The 21,458-nt window shown below is 40.3% G+C and overlaps 2 protein-coding genes across 4 annotated transcripts; one reads left to right on the top strand and one right to left on the bottom strand.

The window, feature by feature from the left end:
* The first annotated feature begins 534 nt into the window (after nucleotides 1–534).
* LOC140998393 (protein NLRC3-like) lies at nucleotides 535–14,387 on the top strand. 3 transcript variants are annotated; one of them, XM_073468673.1, is made up of 11 exons: nucleotides 535–808; nucleotides 1,666–1,815; nucleotides 1,965–2,084; nucleotides 2,999–3,201; nucleotides 4,073–5,921; nucleotides 7,518–7,688; nucleotides 8,331–8,504; nucleotides 8,934–9,107; nucleotides 11,312–11,485; nucleotides 11,886–12,052; nucleotides 12,883–14,387. In XM_073468673.1, exons 2-10 carry the CDS (start codon nucleotides 1,685–1,687, stop codon nucleotides 12,049–12,051), a joined length of 3,162 nt encoding a protein of 1,053 aa, XP_073324774.1. In that variant the 5' UTR covers nucleotides 535–808; nucleotides 1,666–1,684; the 3' UTR covers nucleotide 12,052; nucleotides 12,883–14,387. The 3 variants fall into 3 exon arrangements, with proteins under 3 accessions (XP_073324774.1, XP_073324772.1, XP_073324775.1); XM_073468671.1 differs by having other exon boundaries at nucleotides 1,632–1,815; XM_073468674.1 differs by lacking the exon at nucleotides 1,965–2,084 and having other exon boundaries at nucleotides 1,632–1,815.
* Nucleotides 14,388–15,215: 828 nt separating this feature from the next.
* LOC140998394 (protein transport protein Sec61 subunit alpha-like 1) lies at nucleotides 15,216–20,774 on the bottom strand. The gene is made up of 12 exons (XM_073468675.1): nucleotides 20,669–20,774; nucleotides 19,734–19,801; nucleotides 19,563–19,628; nucleotides 19,370–19,448; nucleotides 19,016–19,147; nucleotides 18,756–18,865; nucleotides 18,259–18,412; nucleotides 17,120–17,280; nucleotides 16,803–17,000; nucleotides 16,480–16,671; nucleotides 16,314–16,390; nucleotides 15,216–16,215 (listed from the first exon to the last, which is right to left on the bottom strand). Exons 1-12 carry the CDS (start codon nucleotides 20,673–20,675, stop codon nucleotides 16,029–16,031), a joined length of 1,431 nt encoding a protein of 476 aa, XP_073324776.1. The 5' UTR covers nucleotides 20,676–20,774; the 3' UTR covers nucleotides 15,216–16,028.
* Nucleotides 20,775–21,458: the final 684 nt, after the last annotated feature.

Below are 21,458 nucleotides of genomic sequence, written 5' to 3'. Positions count from 1 at the left end.
TGAAACTGGTAGTCAACATTTTCTGGGAGGAAGCTTCTCTGATGGTCATTCCACGAGATTCGAGGGTCCCTCCTCGAGGATTCTTGTCGGAGAACCTTTAGGGAGCTTTAACTATTTTATATAAACTGTGAAAGTAGTTCACTCTCAACACTAGTGCAGTTTACTTTTGATTATTAGTAGGCTATGTTTTACAGAACTGGGACAATCTTCCACAGGGGCTAACGGTCAAATGCCATTTTGCTGATGTATTCAGTGAAAGATTTGGGGACTGCTGACATTTAATGTCTGTGGGTTAGCAGAGGATGTGTTGTCTCTTGAATCAACCCACCAAATAGCTTCAACATGAGGCAAGTGCGGAAATTCCGACTTCCTTCTTGCAATGGAACGCAGCATCGGTCCCGCTGCGAGTCTTGGCCGACAGCTTACGTGATTATGTGATTGGCCTCCGCAACGTGACGTCGGGCTGCGTCTCCCCAAATGTGACTGACGCTTCCAGCGGCACATACCGTCATGTGTAGGTAGAATAAGCGGCATACCACTCAAGGGATCGGTATATGCCGTTTTTTTCGCCGCAGCTGGCTGCTTTTTTTCGGAGCCCCCTGCGGTCAGCACCGCCGCAGCCGAAACATACTCCTCAAATGAATCTGAAGACCTGCGTGTCCGCCGCTCCAGCTGATTTGATCCGAACCAACAGGCCCAGGAGAGCAGGGCGTAAAACTGAAACCGAAAGTTATTAGACTGCAGGTCAGACTCCATGTTGCGTGTACAGAAAACAAGGAAGACGGTGGAGAAAAAAGTATGAGGAGAGGTGAGTGTTAATACAGCATTTGTGCTATTTTACTGTCAGTTTGCTCCCTGTGGACTGTAGAGGAGAGAAATGATAGAGTGAACTCAACAGGTTGATTCATCTGTGACACAAAGTGACACAGATATACACAGATATTTTTTTTGACAAATAGTTTTGTGCTCAAAGTTTAAAAATGTAAAATGGAATCTGGGAGTCACAAGTTATTTTTAACTATCTCAGACTACTACTGCTAACTATCAGAAATTGTATCGAGGGAGAAAACACCTCCACACGGAGCTGAGCTGCTCTGAGCAACTCTGTGTCATAGGTCAGCTAAAGGTTCATGGTTTGCCCAAACTGAATAATTCACGTTTTAAAAATCTGTTCTTTTTTAGTTAGATTAGTGGTGTATTTGTTCAAGGTATCATAAAGTGCACATACCATAAATGTCCTAAAATCTTTAGGAAATATATGGTGGAGCCCACAACTGGCATTTTTAGTCCATTTTCACAGTAATTACAGTTTTTGGATTAAACACATTCATTTCAAGGCACATGCACTAAGTGTGAGTGCATTGTGGCCCCTTGAAATTTGCTGTGAACATAGCTGTATCTTAGAATCACAGATTTTTTTAACCCCCACTTTCCTCTAACGTTTACCTAATTTTAATATGCAGGTAACATAAATGGAACTATTAAAGTATCTTCTGATTGAAACTCTGACACTTTTTTTCTGCCAGCACTTGTCATCAGGACTCATTAGGCTATCTGGTGCAACCTCTTGCAGTTTGTAATCTCTCCGACCGTCCCTGTTGAATGCTGGAGTTAATACACATTCTGTTCAGACAGCTCACAGTCAGTTCTACTGTTACCTCTCAGACTGACTTCAGACCAGAAGATGAGTGTTAGTGTGGAGGAAGAGGAGGACAGAACAAAGTCTCAAGTGTCCAGCTGTCTGTCTATGAAGAGTGACTGGTCCAAAGATCTACCTGAACACTTCAGTAATGAACCTGGACCCTCAGACACAAAGTAAGAAAACTGACCAGATCTATTTCATAATCAAGAGTGATAACAACATCATACATCCTGTTGTACAAGTTGCCCGAAAGTGTGAGTGTACATCAGCAAATTTATCAAGGATTCATGTTATATGAATAAAAACATGTTGGTGTTTGCAGAGGTCAGTGCAACAGACAGAGAGCAGTGTCTCCAGTGTCCAGCTGTCTGTCTATGAAGAGTGACTGGTCCAAAGATCTACCTGAACACTTCAGCAATGAACCTGGACCCTCAGACACAAAGTAAGACACTGGTTTAATTTAAACTGACCTGATGGAAGATGATGAATTGAGGAGTTTATTTTGATTTCTTTATCAAAACACCTGAGAACTACCATTTCAGAATTTAAACATTAAGAATAAGTTCATATATTTCCCCTTATGTTGAAGTTGTTGTAAAACTATTAATAATCAATAATAATATAAATTAGTTTAATAACTATTCTGAGTGAATCTGCTTTGAATGTGTACAGATACACATTTAGATCTGACATAAAATGTCCACTTGGACTCAGGGATCAACTGATTAGATTTTGATGGTCACTGGGTCACTGTGATCTCAAAAAACATCGTTCTGACCATACCTCAGATTATACGCTTATTCTGACAAAATTGTACACAATGTCTAATAGGATACAATGATGAAATGATGACATTTCATATCCTAAAGGTCAAAGGTTGACTTCACTGTGACATCATTTTCTGCAAAAACACTTTCCATATTTCACAAGAAAATCATCTGGACTTGAACCGGTGAAATCACTGTTTCATGCTTTGACTGCTTGTCTGTCACAATTATTTTTTACCACTTCTAACCTCAGTTCAAAGCTGGCTAATTCACCGTGAAACAGTGAAGAACATAATCAGCTCTCTTTCATCGAGGACTTTTACTGTGAATAAGCTGCAGAAAGTGTTGAGTTTGTATTGATACAAACTACAGGTACATCATTAAATGTGTAATGAGACAGTCAGAGAGGAAAAGCAGTTGATTATGTTAATAAAAGCAGGAGAGTTGAAGTAAAAGGGAATTAAAGAAACAATCATTTTCATGATTTTTTTTTTCCTGAATGCTGAATGACACTTATTGTTCTCTGTGATCATCTGATATTTTTCAACAATCGACAAATCATTTTAGTAATAAAGAAATGTCTTCACAGAGGGAGGAAGAGGAGTAATGTTTCTGTGGAGGAGCAGCCGTCCTGCTGTGTTTTGTGTCAGGACATCCTGAAGGATCCAGTCTCTACCAGCTGTGGACACTGGTTCTGCAGGCAGTGCATCACTTCATGCTCGGACCAGTTTTCTTCACCTGGAGACTCCTCCTGTCCTCAGTGTGGAAAAAGATCCAGATGTTTGTCCACTGGTAGGGGAAGGTTTGGTTCTTAGCAGTTGACAATTACTAATGGTGACTATTAAGACAATAATAAATAATATTATAAATCAATACTTATGGGGCACTATCCTGGAACCAAGGACCAATAACCAAACAGGAACCTGTCTCAAAGGAAGGATGTTCACTTAAAATGAATATATTTATGGAATATTAACAGCTGTTACCACAACACACATGCACAGATAATCACAGTATATGTGTATGTACAGTGTAACAATTCATAATTCATACACTAATTCTGACAAAATTTCACACAAATGTCTTATTGGCTAAAATGATGAACTGACAACATTTGGCCATCGTTCAACACCATAACTGAGGAACAGACAAGTTCAAATTCAACTGGTCAGCAACTAACACTCACTCACACTCGCTCAAAGATCCACACAAGGGAAATCAGTCGGATGCTTTCACAGGGGAACAAGGCAAACTGGCACCACGGGAGAGGAACACTGAAACTAAATACTCGGGAGGGAAGACGATGAGACACACGTGGGATCGATTAGGGCTGGGCAGGTAATCACACAGGAGGGAAACACAGAAAGGTGACAACAAGGGGAGATTCTAAATGAAGACAGCATATTTCTTACTGGAGTATAATATAATGTATAACTGTGATAACTTCCATTTCCCCAAGAACTACATTTAATACCTTTTTTATAAAGTCTTCACTACATATGTTGCCTCCGCTGTGAGATTCCTCAGAACTGGAGTTTATACACTTTACTTCTTTATTGTATATGTTTATATATTCTTAGGATTGTTTTTTATTAGTAATGAAAATAATCACCGGATTGTAACATTTTCTTTGTTTTGTCTCAAACTTGTGTCTCTTTTTTAGTGAATGTTGATCTGCGGGAGGTTTTAGATGAACATAAGATCAGTCTGAAGAGGAGATGTGAACGTGTGACTGAAGGAACTGATAAAACAGGAACTGGAACCCTCCTCAACAGGATCTACACTGAGCTCTACATCACAGAGGGACAGAGTGAAGAGGTGAATACCCAACATGAGGTGAGGCAGCTTGAGACAGCTGCCAAGAAGAAGACCTTCAATGAAACTCCAATCAAGTGCCACGACATCTTTAAAGCCCTACCTGACCAACAGAGACCCATCAGAGTCGTTCTCACGAACGGCGTTGCTGGCGTTGGAAAAACCTTCTCCGTGCAGAAGTTCACCCTGGACTGGGCAGAGGGCTCGGAAAACCAAGATGTCAGTCTGCTGATTCTACTGTCTTTCAGGGAGCTGAACTTGATCAGAGATGAGCAGTACAGTCTTCTCATGCTACTCCATGTTTTCCATCCAACATTACAGAAGGTGACAGCAGAGAAGCTCGCTGTCTGTAAACCTTTGTTCATCTTTGATGGCCTGGATGAAAGCAGACTTTCATTGGATTTCCAAAACAATGAGGTCGTGTCTGATGTCGCACAGAAGTCATCAGTCAATGTTCTGTTGACAAATCTCATTCAGGGAAATCTGCTTCCTTCAGCTCTCATCTGGATAACTTCCAGACCGGCAGCCGCCAATCACATCCCTTCTTCATGTGTTGACAGGGTAACAGAAGTACGAGGCTTCACTGACGTCCAGAAGGAGGAGTACTTCAGGAGGAGATTCAGTGATAAAGATCTGTCCAGCAGGGTCATCTCACACATCAAGACCTCCAAGAGCCTCCACATCATGTGTCTGATCCCAGTCTTCTGCTGGATCACTGCTACAGTTCTGGACCACATGTTGACTACAGACCAGAGAGGAGAGCTGCCCAAGACCCTGACTGACATGTACTCACACTTCTTGCTGGTTCAGACAAAGAGGAAGAGGCAGAAGTATGATAATGGACATAAGACGAGTCCACAGGAGCTGACAATGGCAGACAGAGAAGTTCTTCTGAAGCTGGGGAGGCTGGCGTTTGAACATCTGGAGGAAGGAAACATCATGTTCTACCAAGAAGACCTGGAGCGGTGTGGTCTTAATGTCACCGAGGCCTCTGTGTACTCAGGAGTTTGTACGGAGATCTTCAGAAGAGAGAGTGTGATCTTCCAGAAAACAGTCTACTGCTTTGTTCATCTGAGCGTTCAGGAGTTTCTGGCTGCAGTCTACATGTACCGCTGTTACACCAAAGGAAACACAGAGGTACTGGAGAACTTCCTGGGAGACTGGAGGGAGAGTGAAAACAGCAGCCAGTCTCTGGATTCAATTATTAGGAGAGCCTTCGAACGAATGAACTTATCCTTGGACATCTTTCTTAGGACCACCATGGAGAAATCCCTCAAAAGTAAAAATGGCCACCTGGACCTGTTTGTTCGCTTCCTTCATGGCCTCTCTCTAAAGTCCAACCAGAGACTCTTAGGAGGCCTGCTGGGTCAGACAGACAACAGCCCAGAAATCATCCGACAAGCCATCAACAACCTGAAAGAGATGAACATGTCTAAGATCTCTCCTGACAGAAGCATCAACATCTTCCACTGTCTGACAGAAATGAACGACCACTCAGTACATCAGAAGATCCAGGAGTTTCTGAAGTCAAAGAACAGATTAAAGGAGGAACTCTCTGAGATCCACTGCTCAGCTCTGGCCTACATGCTACAGATGTTAGAGGAGGTTCTGGATGAGCTGGACCTAAAGAAGTACAACACAACAGTGGAAGGACAACGGAGACTGATTCCAGCTGTGAGGAACTGTAGAAAGGCCCGGTAAGTCTAGATGTGATCAACATTATAGAGCAACCTAAACTGACACACATGCACAGTGTAAAAAATTGACATTATCAAAGTTTTCATAAACGAAAATTAATCCTGCTTGTTGAAATAATTATGCTTGTGTTAAACTACAAATGCCTACAATTACAATTAGGCTATAAACAATAAGCCTAATAATTTGACTAGTGGTAGGACTGTATTAATGAAATATACTTAAAAAGCTGTTTTCTGCTTATATGAACGCACAAGTGGCTATAACTGGAGCCGATACCAATACTAGGGAGCAAAGAATTTCAGATATCGATATATCAGTCACAAGAGGAACACTAAAGGCAGGATATGCAGAGAAAACAGCAGCACACATTTGCACTGTGGTTTTCATTGCAGCCACAGTCTTTGTGTATTTAGCAGCTGATTTCCTCAGACAGCAGCTGATGACACAGTGAGCTCCTGGGACGGCCTCCAGGGTCATTCTGCCAGTGAAGGAGAGCTCAGCAGGTTCAGTTCACTGGAGGATTCTAATTGCTGTATTGTAGGCAACTGGACGTGTTTCAGTTCCTTGAAGATGTTTCACCTCTCATCCAAGAGGCTTCTTCAGTTCTAACTAACTGGAGGGGAGTTGCAGGCTTTTAAACCCTGTATGGGAGTGTCCTTACAGAGTTGTCAGGGCCAATTGTGGGTCGTTGACCCAACCAGCCTTCATGGGGGTTGCTAGGGCTAGGTGAGCCCAGGTGTGAATGGTTGTTAAGCTGTCTGGGGAGGGAACTCAGTACTACTCAGTACAGTAAGTACTGTATTGTAGGTGGGTGATAAGTAATGTCTTAGGCCACCTCCTCTGTTCAAAGACAGTCATTCCAGGTTGACATAGATTGATTATTTTACTCCTCTTTCAAACCATCTGTCTTCTCTGGCCAAGATGTTTACATTGTTGTCCTCAAAGGAATGATTTTTCTCCTTCAGATGTAAGTGGACAGCACAGTGTTGACCAGAGGAGTTGGCCCTCCTGTGTTGTGCCATTCGTTTGTGGAGGGTTTTTATTATCACCAAGCTCAGAGAAGGAATTATATTAAACGGTTAAACTCCACTTGAGAAAAGTTTGTACTGATCAGGAGGCAATAAAACTAATTTCAAAAAAGATAAAAAGCAGATGAAGTGACATAATAAGATCCATCAAAGATGCACAAAATACAAACAAGCGCATGAGGTAAATACATACACAGTTCTAAAACCTACCGTGACTTTGCAGTGATTTTCATTGAACATCACGTTAAAGTTTAACAAAAACAAATCACAGCACGCTGTAAATCAACATCTGACACATGCTTACATTACAGCTACAGCACTTTTGTCCAAAAACAGCAATTTGGGGTTAATTATTTTCCTCAAGGACATGTCAACATGTGTACAGGAGGAGCTCAACTTTCAAACTACAAATCTTGTGATCAACTACTGACCAGCTCAGGCTGACCAACTTACCAGCTGAGCTATAGCTACTCATGTTGTGCTTTTGGATGTAAAATGCACATATTTATTGTCATAGTAAAGGGTTAGATTTTATTATATTTTAAATGTTATTATCTGTATTCCCAGACTTTCTAACTGTGGACTCTCAGAGACTCACTGTGAGGTTGTGGCCTCAGCTCTGAAGTCGAACCCCTCCCATCTGACAGAGCTGGATCTGAGTGAAAACGACCTCAAGGATTCAGTGAAGCTGCTGTCAGCTGGACTACAGAATCCACACTGCAAACTGGAGACTCTGAGGTCAGTTCATGTGTGTTTGTTTGTGTACAGTGTAAATCTACCAAACTTAAATCCATAACAGAAGGTTTAAATTCCTTTCAGTTGTCTTCACAAATCACAACAGTTTTAAAGTTTGGTTCAGAAATGAGTTTGTACTCAAATTGGATTGGTGTTCGTGAGGAAATTGTATGATTTATCCTTCAGTGTGCTGTGAAATATGAGACATCAATATATAAAAAAAAAATGAAGTTTCACATTTTCAGGAATAATGTCTTTTTAAAAACATACTCTTTACAAAAAAGATTTTTGTATATCTATAGGAAACATCCCTCAGAATATTCATAAAATGACAAATGATTGTTCTACAAATAAACAGAAAGGAATGAAAGGAGCAAAAGTAACATCATGTCTAATTTGATTATTAATTTTTGACATGTTTTTAATCGGTGTTGACATGAACAGGTGTATGAATGTTATACTGACATTTGTAGAAGGCTGACATTATGATGATCCACTATAACACAATGACAAAGTCACTCGACTCATTTAAGAGAAAAGCTGATTGATTAGGACACAGTAATGTTGAGCTGCACATTTCAAACCTGAACACATCTAACCAGTTTATAAATGGATTTTTATCTCCATCATTTATTCTTTATTTAGATTGAGTGTCTGCAGTCTGTCAGAGATAAGCTGTGCTTCTCTGGCCTCAGCTCTGAAGTCCAACCCCTCCCATCTGAGAGAGCTGCAGTTGAGTGGAAACAAGCTGCTGGATTCAGGAGTGGAGCTCCTTTGTGATTTTCTGCAGAGTCCACACTGTGGCCTGGAGACTCTGAGGTCAGTTGTGTTTCAAATGCATTATAATATAAAGTACACAAATACAACATTAAATAAATAATTATTCCCTATTTCAACTAGACTGGCACTCAGTAGAGCACACACCTCCACAAATGCCTAGCAGTCCCCTTTAATTCAAACTTAAATCAGTTTCTGTGGGTTTTTATTTGTGTTTGGTAGTATTAATATGCTACTAGCATAGTAGCAGTAGTAGCAGCAGCAGCATGTTGTTGTTAATATTCATGAGAGCTCTTTTTTCACTTTATATATTTTACAGTTTTGAACCTGCAACCTTTTGGGTTCAGGGGTTTCTATTTTCTAAACTTATACATTTTAAATGCTCTTCAGCTCTGGACAGATTATTTAACACTCAATGACTGCAAGTGGCAATATTGTCTTCTAAAGTTATATAATTTTTTCCTTATTCAGATTGTGGAAATGCAGTTTGTCGGAGATCAGCTGTGCTTTTCTGGCCTCAGCTCTGAAGTCCAACCCCTCTCATTTGAGAGAGCTGGAGCTCAGAGGAAACAACCTCCAGGATTCAGGAGTGAAGCTGCTGTGTGATTTCCTGCAGAGTCGACACTGTAGACTGGAAACTCTTGGGTCAGGCACCATTTTTTACTTCTGTACTCAGATTAACATGATGTGACAATTTAGGTGATACTAAACTGCAGACATATGGCTGATAATATACTGATATCACTGTGGCAGAGCAATGTTGAGCTGCACATTTAAAACCTTCATATAACAAGAAAAATCTACTCCGGATAACACACTCTGAACCTCTTAAACTTTTGATTTTTACAATATGATAATATAAAGTATATACACTACCGCTTTAAAGTTTGGTGTGACTGAGAAATGTCCTTATTTGGAGTTTGTGAGACGTGAATGAGAAAGGAGAATGGTTATTATGGCAGATAATCTGTGATGATGAAGTTTTGACAGAAAGTCTTGGTTCTTAGAATCTATGGGGAGATTTGTGTGCTCTACACTTAGCAGCAGCTAGAAGAATCCCCCCATGGAGTTCAGACACTGGTGGTGGCTGAAGATTCTGCCAGAAATGGTAGGCTGATGAGGCTGAAGAGCAGCATGAACTAACTACAAGCAGAGTGAAACATATTTATAAAAGGAGCAACCGCAAGGTGAAAGGCCAACAATGTAGGTATGTTGTTGCGCTATTAGATAGATATCTACATTACAGTGAGGAGATAATGAGTGCGCATGCGTAGGAGAGTGAGTGACAGGAAGGTATGAAAAAAAGACTATAGCTAAGCATGTAAGACAGTTATCTTCCTGACTGAACTTCTGCTAGAGCTTCATTAACTTGATCAGAAATAGTGTAGACATTTTTAATCTGGTAAATGACTATTTAGGCTGGAGGTGGCAGATTTTGAATGCAATATCTCTGTAGGTGTAAAGAGGACCATTTTCAACAACCATCACTACTTTGGTCCAATGGCATGTTGCATTAGCTTATTCAAGTTTGTAGTGTTAAAAGGCTAATTGATCAATAGAAAACCCTTCTGCAGTCATCTCAGCACAGCTGAAAACTGCTGATCAAAGAAACAATAAAATTGGCCTTCCTATTGGCCTTCTGGCTACATTATTTGTGATTTTGATTATAGTCTCTAAATAGCTAGAAAAAAATAGAACTTTCTTTTCAACTTCTCTAAAGCTGTAGCCACACAATAACAGGAACTAAACCCTATTGAGCTGTTGTGAGAGCAGATTGACCTAAGAAGTGCCCATCAAGCCAATCCAACCTGCGGGATGTGCTTCAAGAAGCATCAAGTAAAACATTTTCACATTATTACAAGTAGAAATCATTATTTCTAACCTTATTTAACACTTGTTTTTCTCAGGAAATATCCAGGCACCTGGCAAAAATGTCATTCTTTGACCTCAAAATAGAGAGTAACTGTCAAAAACCTATTGTTGTTCTTTATTTCCTTATTTACACTAACTTTGTGCATATGAAATAGTCAGAAACAAGTGCTTAGGTAGAAAAACAGCCTACTCAAAGAGCAAAACACATAAAACTACATAAAGTTGCTTAATGTCCACATTAAAGGATTTAAAAACTATAATAAACTATACAATACTGAATTTGAAATCTCATTGGCTACATGATGTATCAGTCATTCTGAGGCTGGCATGTTATTGGCTTAGGAGAGGGGAGAAAGGAGAGTGAGTGGGTCACTTGTCTACACGATCATTCGTTGGCAATTGTAGGCTCTAGGGTAGGCTTAGAAGCTGCTACCTGCTTAAATGAACTGTCAATCAAACGGCTGCCATCTCAGGATTACTGGTGTAGAGGGATAATGGCGTCTGCTGTAAAATAAGAGGATTTTTTGACAGATATAAGCATGAAAAAGCATCTGCGATTGCGTTTTTTTGCCATTTGGTCACTATCACATCATGGAATACTGTGTTTTGTACTAAATATGTTACTGAAATGGATCAAGTGGACATTTGAGAATAAGAGTAGACAGTTTTTGTTGGACTACTGAAACACCCAGATACTTGAGTGAGTTGGCAAAACTTTGTACATGCTAGTTTGTTAGCTTGTAATGGGGCCTCTGGTGGAACTGGCTGAGTTAAAGAGCTGAAGTCAATATGTCTTTATTGAAGTAGCAGCACCTTGTCATCAATATTAATTAGAGCTCTTTTTCACTTTTTGTGTTGTTGGGTTCAGGTGTTTGGAGTTTTGATTTTCTTCTTCAGCTCTGAACAGATTAAACTTTGACTGATCTCAAGCAGGAATATTGTTTTTTATAGTAACATGATGTATTCTTCATATTCAGACTGAGTGGCTGCAGTTTGTCAGAGGTCAGCTGTGCTTCTCTGGCCTCAGCTCTGAAGTCTAACCCCTCCTATTTGAGAGCGCTGCACCTGAGTGACAACATGCTGCAGGATTCAGGAGTGAAGCTGCTGTGTGATTTTCTGCAGAGTCGACACTGTAGACTGGAGACTCTGAGGTCAGCTCACTGACTCTTAATTAACAATTGAACCTAATATGTGTTAAGACATAGCTCACTGTTAGTTGTAAAGTAAATTAATGTTTGGAATTAATGGTCACATCTGTAGACATAAGATCTTCTGCACTAATATTTGTTTTAAATTGATAAAGTGTTAATGATAAAGGTTCATCTTTGTTGACATGAACAGGTGTATGAATGTTGTGCTGGCATTTGGATGATGTATGTAGAAGGCTGACATTATGATGATCCACAATAACACAATGACAAAGTCACTCAACTCATTTTAGAGCGAAGCTCGTTGATTAGGACACAGTGATGTTGAGCTGAACATTTCACATTTTCATATCTGACTGGATTATAAATGGATTTTTATCTACATCATTTATTCTTTATACAGATTAAGTCGGTGCAGTTTGTCAGAGATCAGCTGTGCTTCTCTGGCCTCAGCTATGAAGTCCAACCCCTCCAATCTGAGAGAGCTGGAGCTGAGAGGAAACAACCTCCAGGAGTCAGGAGTGAAGCTGCTATGTGAGAGAGTCCACACTGTGGACTGGAGATTCTGAGGTCAGTAGAGGGTTGGAGTCAGTTCATGCTGGTTATGGCAGTATTGTACTTAAACACTTACGCAACTAAGCACAGATCCAGTTTTTCTTGTTTTCCCTTAGTGAAGCTGTGAGAGGAGAATGGTGTCAGACTAAGATCAGTATGACTGCAGCCTGCAAATCACTGGCTCTTATTTCAAAGATCCATCATTACATTTTGTAACCACTCAGATAGCAAAATTGTACCAGACATGTGTTTATCCGGTTTACATACTGCATGGAATAATGGCACTTGGGCGGTCCAATCCTGTTTGCCAGATCTGTGCCAAAAGCAGGCCATACCAGGGCCACATGTCAGCCAGGAGCAGACCAAATAAACCAGAACTGGCCCCAGATTTGGGTCAGTTCTTGTTTATTGGGTTAACTCTTGGCTGACTGGTGGCCACTGTACGGCCTGCTTGTGTGACTGATTTTTAACAGCTTAGAACTCTAAAGAAATAAATGTTGTGGCCTGTTGTAGCTTGATGTTTTACTTAAGGGGACACAACCTGCTAAGTAGTGATAATCTTGAGATCACCATGAAACAACAACCTGCTAACAACTCAGCATGATGCACTACTTAACAATGTACATGAAATGACACTATTTTAGATCCACCACAGGTTTCCCCTGAAAGTGGTTTAACTGAACTGGGGATGTGAATATTTTCTTTCTGACTGATTTCATTTGGCCAAAATTAAATGCATCATGGCACATCCATTTTTTCACATTTGAATAATGTTGTTTTAATTTCATCATGGTTGAAAATAATTGTCTCTAACTTATGTTTTTGTTTCTCGTATGTACATGCAGACATACCATTATAACTATGCATGTTCATCCAAACATGCTGAGTCTGACACTAACCCAAAGGTCCTGGATGGACCCTCAGGACTTCAACACTGAAGAGTTCCTGTTCCCAGATAAACGGGACCAAGAGGACAATGACTTCACTGCACTAAAAAACACTACACTAAAACACTGGGTTTTAATCTGAATCCTCTGGGAATAATGAGGAGAATTGGTGGCAAAACATGGTTGGAAACTGGAGAAATGGGAAAAGACATTTTTGAGATGTGAGATATCATATACTGTAGTTTTATTTGTTTACTTTATTTATATGAACAACTTCCATGACCAAGACCAAAACCTACTATGAATTGATCCTCCGAACATGTATTGTCTGTGTGTCCAAAACCTTATACAGTCATACATATATCCACATACCCATGTAAAGGGTTAGGGTGGGCCAGACCCTCTTAAAGCCCTTTGTTTCTGTTACCGAGCATCTACCGAAACACCAAAAATATACACATTTATTTTAAAAACTGCTTTCTACGTGTATAAGAAATGAAGAGTACAAAAAAATCATAAAAGCCTGACTTACTTAATGGTAAGTAATTGAACACTTTCTCTTGTTAATTTAAAAAAAGAAAAAACGGTTAAAATTATCTTTTAGAAAGACTTTATAAGAAGGCTTCAAGAGGGTCTTAAGAAATTTTTCATTCAAATCTTTTTAAAGTCATTTTTGTCATTATTCTAATTTCATCTTTAAAATTAAAAATAAAAAGTAGACTGTTACAACCCCACTGCACCACAGGACACTCCTGGAAACCCTTCCTTCCTCTACGAATCAAACTTTACAGCTAATCTACCTGAAGTTGAGAGACAGACTATGGTTGATGTCTAAAATCAACCATAATGATGAATGTGAACTGAATTAATCATATACACTTACCTGTACTTCAGATTTGATGTGGTACGTACTGTGAGATAAATTCTCAAATGACCCTTATTTTAATATATTGATCTTACATATGAAACTTAACAATATTAATACATTATTCTTCATGTAGAGTGACATATTATTGTTTGTGTTTCCTACATGAGTTCTGTCTTGTGATGTTATGAGTTTGCAGAATATGAATGGATATATTCATGTATTGAATATAGTATAATGTGCCATGACAAATAACATAAAGGAACTTAGGTAAGGAGTTCATCCTGAAGGGTGTTGCTGAAGCCTAATCTGTGTATAAGTGTTTTGACCTTAGTTTGACGTAAGACACACACCAATGGTTGAAGTATATAAGAAGTTTATGTGTATCATGAGATAGAGGTGGAAAGGATTGGAATAGTGTTTTGAAAAAGATCATATATAATCTTGTGACTGTTACAATTGAATGTATTGTTTTTGATTATTACAAATGCTGAGGAAAGACTGCCTTTCCTTTGAATGCAATATAAACTTTTCTTTGAAGCAATATAAAGACACGATACATTCCAGTCATCAAAAAGGCTTATGTACAATACTTCAATTCACTGTTGCTCTTTTTACTTTCTTCATGTTTCATTGTTTTACAACTTTAATCACAGTGGACTACTTAGGCTGCTTTGACTGTAATATGGATGGCGTCTTGTGTCTAAAACCTCTTTGAATTTAAAGCTTTCATCATGCTTAAATGTCTTCAAGTAAATAGTTTAATATTGTATAATATAACGCTGTTACAGTTATTCAGTTCAGAACAGTTGTTTTTTAATTGCCAAACTGTTCAGCAAGTTTGCCAACTAGTAAATACTATTGTGCAAAAAATAACATTTTGGGGAAGAAAAAAAATCATTAATGGATGACTCCTTAATGTTGCCTTTATAAAGAGCATGCACAAATGCACTCTGTGTGAAAAGGTCCTCAGTAGAATCAACTCATTTTCTTATTTCTTGGTTGTGTGACTTCATATTTTTGGAGGCAAACTTCTATTAACTAACCATTGATATAAACATTTAATGTAATATGAATAAGTTGCTGTCAGAGGGGCTTTGGCATATGCACAACTAAATAACCCCTTATAAATGTATACTTTACTCTGTTGAATTATCTGAAACAAGTTTATCTATAACCTTAGATAAAGTGACCTCTAGTGGAAGATACAGCAACTGAACTAAACCACAGCCTAGACATAAACTTAATACACCAGCCCCAGTAAGTTGATAAATGTGTCCAGGCAGGTTGCAGTTCGTTTTAGACCATGTGGTCGCTACGCAACGTTATTCTTCATTATTTGTCATCCAAATAAAATCTTGTAGTCATCACAGAACATGCCAGGGCAAAACACAGCAAGGACATGATAGGAAGCGAAACACAAGTGTGTTGGGAAAAAAATCCTGTTTTTTTTAATAACACAATTATGTCTGTTACATAAAGTAAAAACCAAAATGAGACCCCTTTTCTTCCCTATCAAACCCACCCTCATCCCGACCACCTCGGCAGTATTGTGCAGCGATTCAGTCTGGGAATAAAAGAGCATGACGACACAGACAAACAGCTTCCTTTGAGGACCCAGAGACAGAGGACAAACACTGTGCCCTACATAAGACCAGAGTGAATACAAACATAGTCCGTCATTTAAAATATCAAAATAAATGTAAATAAAAACCACCAACAGCTGGTCTGAGATTACCAGAAACCTTATCAGGAGTACAAGCATATTTTATTTATACTTTTCACATCCTACTATAGGCCCCTACAAACCTCAAGCATGACGCTACCTGTGATTAATATGACATGGCTTTCTTTTAACTCCCCCGAAATGTCCAGGCACAGTGCTTTCTGCTTGAAATAAGCACCAACATGTTGTCGCCGTCTCTGTGTTTAGTGAACTTGCTGCGATGAACAATGCCTGAGGCAAGTCAAAGACAGCACTTCACACTTGTGTGCTTTTAGGCATTCTTGAGCTGATAAGACAGTCTTTGGGATCTGAGGCAGCCTGCAGAGTGATGGGTAATTGCTATTGGAGTAAAAGGACTGAAGAGACACAATACAATGCGCAACCCTGGGAGTAACCAAAACCAATTTCTCAGCATTGACATGCTAGAGATTTATGATGGAAAACAAAGGTGGTAAATAAAATGATTGTGGGTGGATGCCTTGTGTCTGATGTGTGTCAGCAGCTTGGTATTTTCTAGAATAGCAGTGCTCCCATGCTGCCCACTTCGCTCTGCTCCTTCACAAAGATTTCAAAGTACTGGTAGATGATGGTCACAGCCAAGAGGATTCCTGTACCCGAACCAATGGCACCGAGGAAGTCAGCCATAACGGACAGCCCTCCTATACAGAGGCCGCCAAAGGCAGCAGCTGTGGGGATGTACCTGCAAGTAGAAAATCAATTATACATTGATATTCAGGCGAACAACTTTCAATATGCTGCAGATAACAAACATTGAACCTGAGACTCTTTAGTTTGTACCTGTTAAGCTCATGAACCATGGAGGTCTCTCTGTGTCCCCTCATTACCATCTGCTGCTCCTTCAGCTGCTTCGCCACCTGAGACACACAAAGTGAAAAATGCAAGTTATTTTCAAGTGGGACAGGCACAAAGCAAGTTGCAAATACCTGTACAAACACAAACTTACATCTTTGGCAGAAGATCCTGAGACCTCAATCCAGGTCTTTGAGAAGAAGGCGCAGGAGCCCAGCATGAAGACGATGTAGATAACGGCGTGAACCGGGTCATCAAGAACAGAACCAAATGACTCTGGAGGAGAAAGGTAGTAGCAGAGACCTCCGACTGGGTAAGCCCGAGCGGGTCCGCCACTCGTGGCGTCCTACACAAATAAGTTTTTGTTAGCAAGATGCTGTATATCCATGACAGAGCCCGACTGCACCCTTTTAATGAATGGTCTACTTAATACAATCTCCTGGTTGCAAAGAGGTGAAGCAGCCATCATGTACTTACAGACCAGGTTCCCAGGAGGTTGACGAGGAAGTTGCCGCTAAAACGCGTCGAGAGCATCTGAGAGATGACGTAAAGATTGGAGACCAGGGCAGACTGCAGGATGATGGGGATGTTGGAGGTGTAGAATAGTTTGATTGGGTAGGTGTTGTACTGACCACGGTAGCGTGCTGACTTGATGGGTAGGTCCACCCTGAATCCCTGGTGAGATGACAATGGTGCCAATCAGTGAGCAGATATTTGTTTCACAACATGTCGTCCAATTACTGCAACAAGCAGGTAAGACACTGGACTGTGTTTATTTGATCTTGCCATCTCACCTGGAAGTATATGACCACTGCGAACACGAAGACGGTGGCGATGAGGTTCATGAGGTTGGGCAGGTTTTGTCTGTAGAAGGCCTCTCTCAGGGCACGTACCTTGTCCGTGCGGGTGGCCAGGAGATGGAAGAGAGCAATGATGGCCCCCTCAAACTCAGTACCTGGATAAGCAACAGGAGTCACAGGGTTAGCCATTACAATACAAATGAAGATTCATAACCAGTGCTGAAATGTATTTGTTCTGGCGCAGAATCCATACGTCTTTTTGACAGACAGGGTTGTAAAAATCTATTATTACCCGTCTTTTTCATTTTTTTTCTAATGTTAATGAAGATTTTCTTAAATAGCATTTAATTTTAAAAACAACTTGACTGCAATAACTCAATGTAACGATTAAAGGGGATTAAAAATGAGGGCAAGGGGAGAAACAATGAAAAGAGACAGCTATTGTTTTCATGTCACAACCACAAGAAGCAGATTAATTACTTTTTATTTCCTGCAGTGACAGCGAAGGGCTATAAAACACCTGCCTTTACAGGAAAATATGAATGACACAATTTTATAGAATTAGTTAATTACAGTTAAAAATTCAGTTGACCTGCTGTAGCCCAGCTTGAACTCAAACCTTTCTCTTGGTCCACATGGACTTAAAACTGAGTGCTCGTTTGAGTTCAATCAAACACATCCAGGGAAATTGCTGCAGAGGGGATTGTCATTAGGTTTCGCGTCAACATCTTATGGCCATTTAAAATTTTGTTGTGAACTTATGGTCTGTTGCCACACAGGAGACTGGAAGTACTAGTGCCACTAGACTAGAGTTTTGAGGTTGATCCTGAAAGTACTTGCTCCACCTGGAGGAAATCCCGCAGCATACACTAATTCTTTACCAGGAGCACAGCTGTACCCCTCTGTGGCAGTACTTGTCACAGATATGCTCCATTGCCTCCAGTCCATGGCTTTTCAACATACTGTCAGGGACCAATCATCATGTACATGTGGTTTGACAGTGTTGCATGTGAATTACTAACGGTTGGGTAGATGAATTTTTGTTCATCATTTTTGACAGATTATAACTCTGAGGGCCAGTCAATGACAGGAAATATTAGGTCAAAGCAACCTCTGGTTCCCAGTACCCATACCTCTGCCAGTGTTGACGGTGGTGGGGCTGAAGGCCTTCCAGACGATTGTCTCGCAGATGTTGGTTGCAATGAAGAGAGAGATTCCCGAGCCCAGACCATAGCCCTTCTGGAGCAGCTCATCCAGCAGCAAGACAATCAGACCTGCAACAAAGAGCTGAAGAAGAAACAGACAGGAGGTTTATATATAGCAGATTCAGGCAGACAAACAGATGTGTATGACAAAACATTATGACAGTCACAATAAACCATTCACTTTCTGAATTTTATTTGTGCCTATGTCACAAAGGGAGACAACAGTTTAATCTGAGTTTATCTGCTTCCTACCACACAAGAAACCTTCAAACCAGATTGGATAACACACTACTATTTCATACATTTGACTATAAAAAGCATAAATTAAATATTCTAGACTGACGAATAACTTATTTTAGCAGGCAATATCCAGACACATGATTACAAGTTTAGGCTAGAGAGCAGCAGTGAGAGTTTTTATTAACCTGGATGATGATGAGCAAGCATATCCCAGCACCCATCTCTGAAGGATCTCCATACATGCCTGTCATAACATATACAATGGCCTGTCCAATGGTGATGATCATTCCAAACACTGCAGAAAGACAGAACAAAAAAATGATTTGCAACCTTGTGGGAACAGCGACAGCTGATGTTACTGTAATCTTAACAGTGTATTATGCGTTTCATCTTCAGTTTCATGACAAGACCTAAAAATAGCAAATGCACTGAGTAGTAGACCTACATTTCTGAGCTCCGTTGAAGAGGGCTCTGTCTTTGGGAGTGTCTCCCACCTCAATGATCTTGGCACCAGCCAGCAGCTGCATGATAAGGCCTGAGGTGACGATGGGTGAGATACCCAGCTCCATCAGAGTACCTGGAGGTACAAGGTGAACAGCATTAGTGTCAGTTAGTACAAAAAAGCAGCAGTGCCTGAAACAATGCGCAAGGGTCTACGACCTTTGGCTTATCACAGGTGATAATGAGATTAGGTCAGGCCTGATAACAACATTAGAATTAGATTATTTCTCCTTGTTGGAGCTGCAGAGGACATAAATAACTCTAATCAAGCCTGTTAAAAAATGTACAATTCAGGCACCTCTGTTGGAAGCAAGGATTACTCTCATCCAGTAGAAGGGATCTGCTGAGTCTGATGACATGATGCCAAAGAGAGGAATCTACATTAGAAAGAGAGAAGAAACAGTTATACAACAGCGTCACAATCCACTATCATCAAAAGCAGAACCACTGGGTCGATTGTTTCAGAAGTCTCTTCATCAACAGAATCTTACCTGGCAGCACACCAAGAAGATGAATAGTGTGATGGCTGTCCATAGTACTTTTTCTCTAAATTGAATCTGTGAAGATTTAAAAAATAAGAAGATATCATTCATATTCAATCATACACACACAGTGCAAAAATACTGCTTCTTAATTACATATGTTCAAAGACTAAAGCTTACCTTTCTCTCTGGTTTCTGGATTTCTGGCAAGACCGCACAAAACGGCTTGATCACCTCCAAAAACTTGACTGCAAAAAGAGATTAACAGGTTAAAGACAAAAATAACACTGCAATTACATCACGCTTAAGATCAGCAGCTTTTCTCATCAATGTTGGTATTATTATGAGTTACTGGTCTTCTGAAGCCAGGTTAGCTTACATGCTACGTCATCACTAACAATCAGCTGAACAGCTGCCAGCGGTCAACTCTTAATGCAACAACAAGCAGAGTACTTTCCTAAAAGTGTGTGAACATACAGCGATACACTTGAGCTGGGTTGAGCGTAATACTATCCTGTGTGCAGTCATTTTATACCGCTTATGACCTCGCTGCTGCTTATGTTTGGTCTATGTGTTGATCAGCTGTGCCAATCACTGAAATTGACTTTGACAGCAAAGCGATTTAAAGCCACCTGAATTAGTTCCTGGACCTCGACTAGACAATTTGGCGAATCTATCAATGTCCTCCCATGGAAAGCGAGAAAGCTCTTTCACTTAGTCTTTACAGTAAAGTCTCTGAGATGAGCAGCTCATGCTGATGGCGTTAACTACCGTTAGCTTGGTGCTAACTAGCGTTCACTCACAAGACGAGTGAGAAATCACTTTAAAAACAGGAAGCTTTGAAGCCTAGCTGACAGACACTAGCAGGATGTTAGGTATGGCCTCTGATTGTGAAACAAATCACAGTGACGTTAACTACTACACTTGATGAGAACAGAAACTTCAAATTAGCTCCCGTTATAAGCTAGCTACAACTTGCCACCTAACCTAACCAAGGTTAGCTAATTAGCTTGCCGACGAGCGCTTTCTGTCCATTAACTGTTCGAGGTTAAAAAGGACAGCAGGTATTTTAGTTCACCCTCAACACGTGTAAACAAGAGAAGAGTGTCACTTACTCCCCATGGTGTCCTTAGGCCGACTCCTGCCGTGTTACTGGTACCAGTTTGACTGCTCAGTGGAGTCAGTGTGGCTCCATCCAGCCTCTCCGTAAGAAAAGAGAGAGCAGTAGAGACACGTCACCAGAAAGCCGCTAACACACGTCACTTCTCTGAGACACACACGCACACATGCACACACCGGTCACACTACACACTGCAGGTCGTGCATGGTCATATCTATCAAGACTCGTTATTTGAGCTTGTTAACACAACATGTCAACTCGGGAAGAGCATGATTTTAATTTTAAGCATTTATAATTCAACCCCCTGCAACACACAGGCCTCCCATCCTCCAGAGGGCGCTCTACTGCAGACACGTCAGGCGTCATGCTTGACCCCTCCTTCCTCCTGAGAAACACCTATGAACGTGTGAATATGAGCCACTGATGTTTTGATCTAATGTGGATCAATACAGAATAAGGCCGAGATTTGATGAAAACAGCTGGCGTGTGTATACTGTATTACTCGTAGCAGACCAGATGATCCGAAACGTTTTTTTACACAATGCAAGAAACAACAGGTAGTCCGTCATTTAACACTAGAAACAAGGCTTGCTTGAGGTAAAAACATAAAAAGATGAATAAATAGATAAATAAATAAGCAAACAAAATCAAAATAAAACTAATTACACATCAACATTATTACACAAGGCTCTAGTTTTCACAGCTTTAGAATGAGTGCAGTATTTTATTGTGTCCAGGCAGGATTTTAAGTAGGATTTGAAGACAGTGAGGTTGGGTTTCTGTTT

Source organism: Pagrus major, chromosome 6, assembly GCF_040436345.1.
Source record: "Pagrus major chromosome 6, Pma_NU_1.0".
NCBI lineage: Eukaryota > Metazoa > Chordata > Actinopteri > Spariformes > Sparidae > Pagrus > Pagrus major.
Note: the sequence above shows the minus strand (reverse complement) of the source record. Positions and strands in the feature narration are given on the sequence as shown.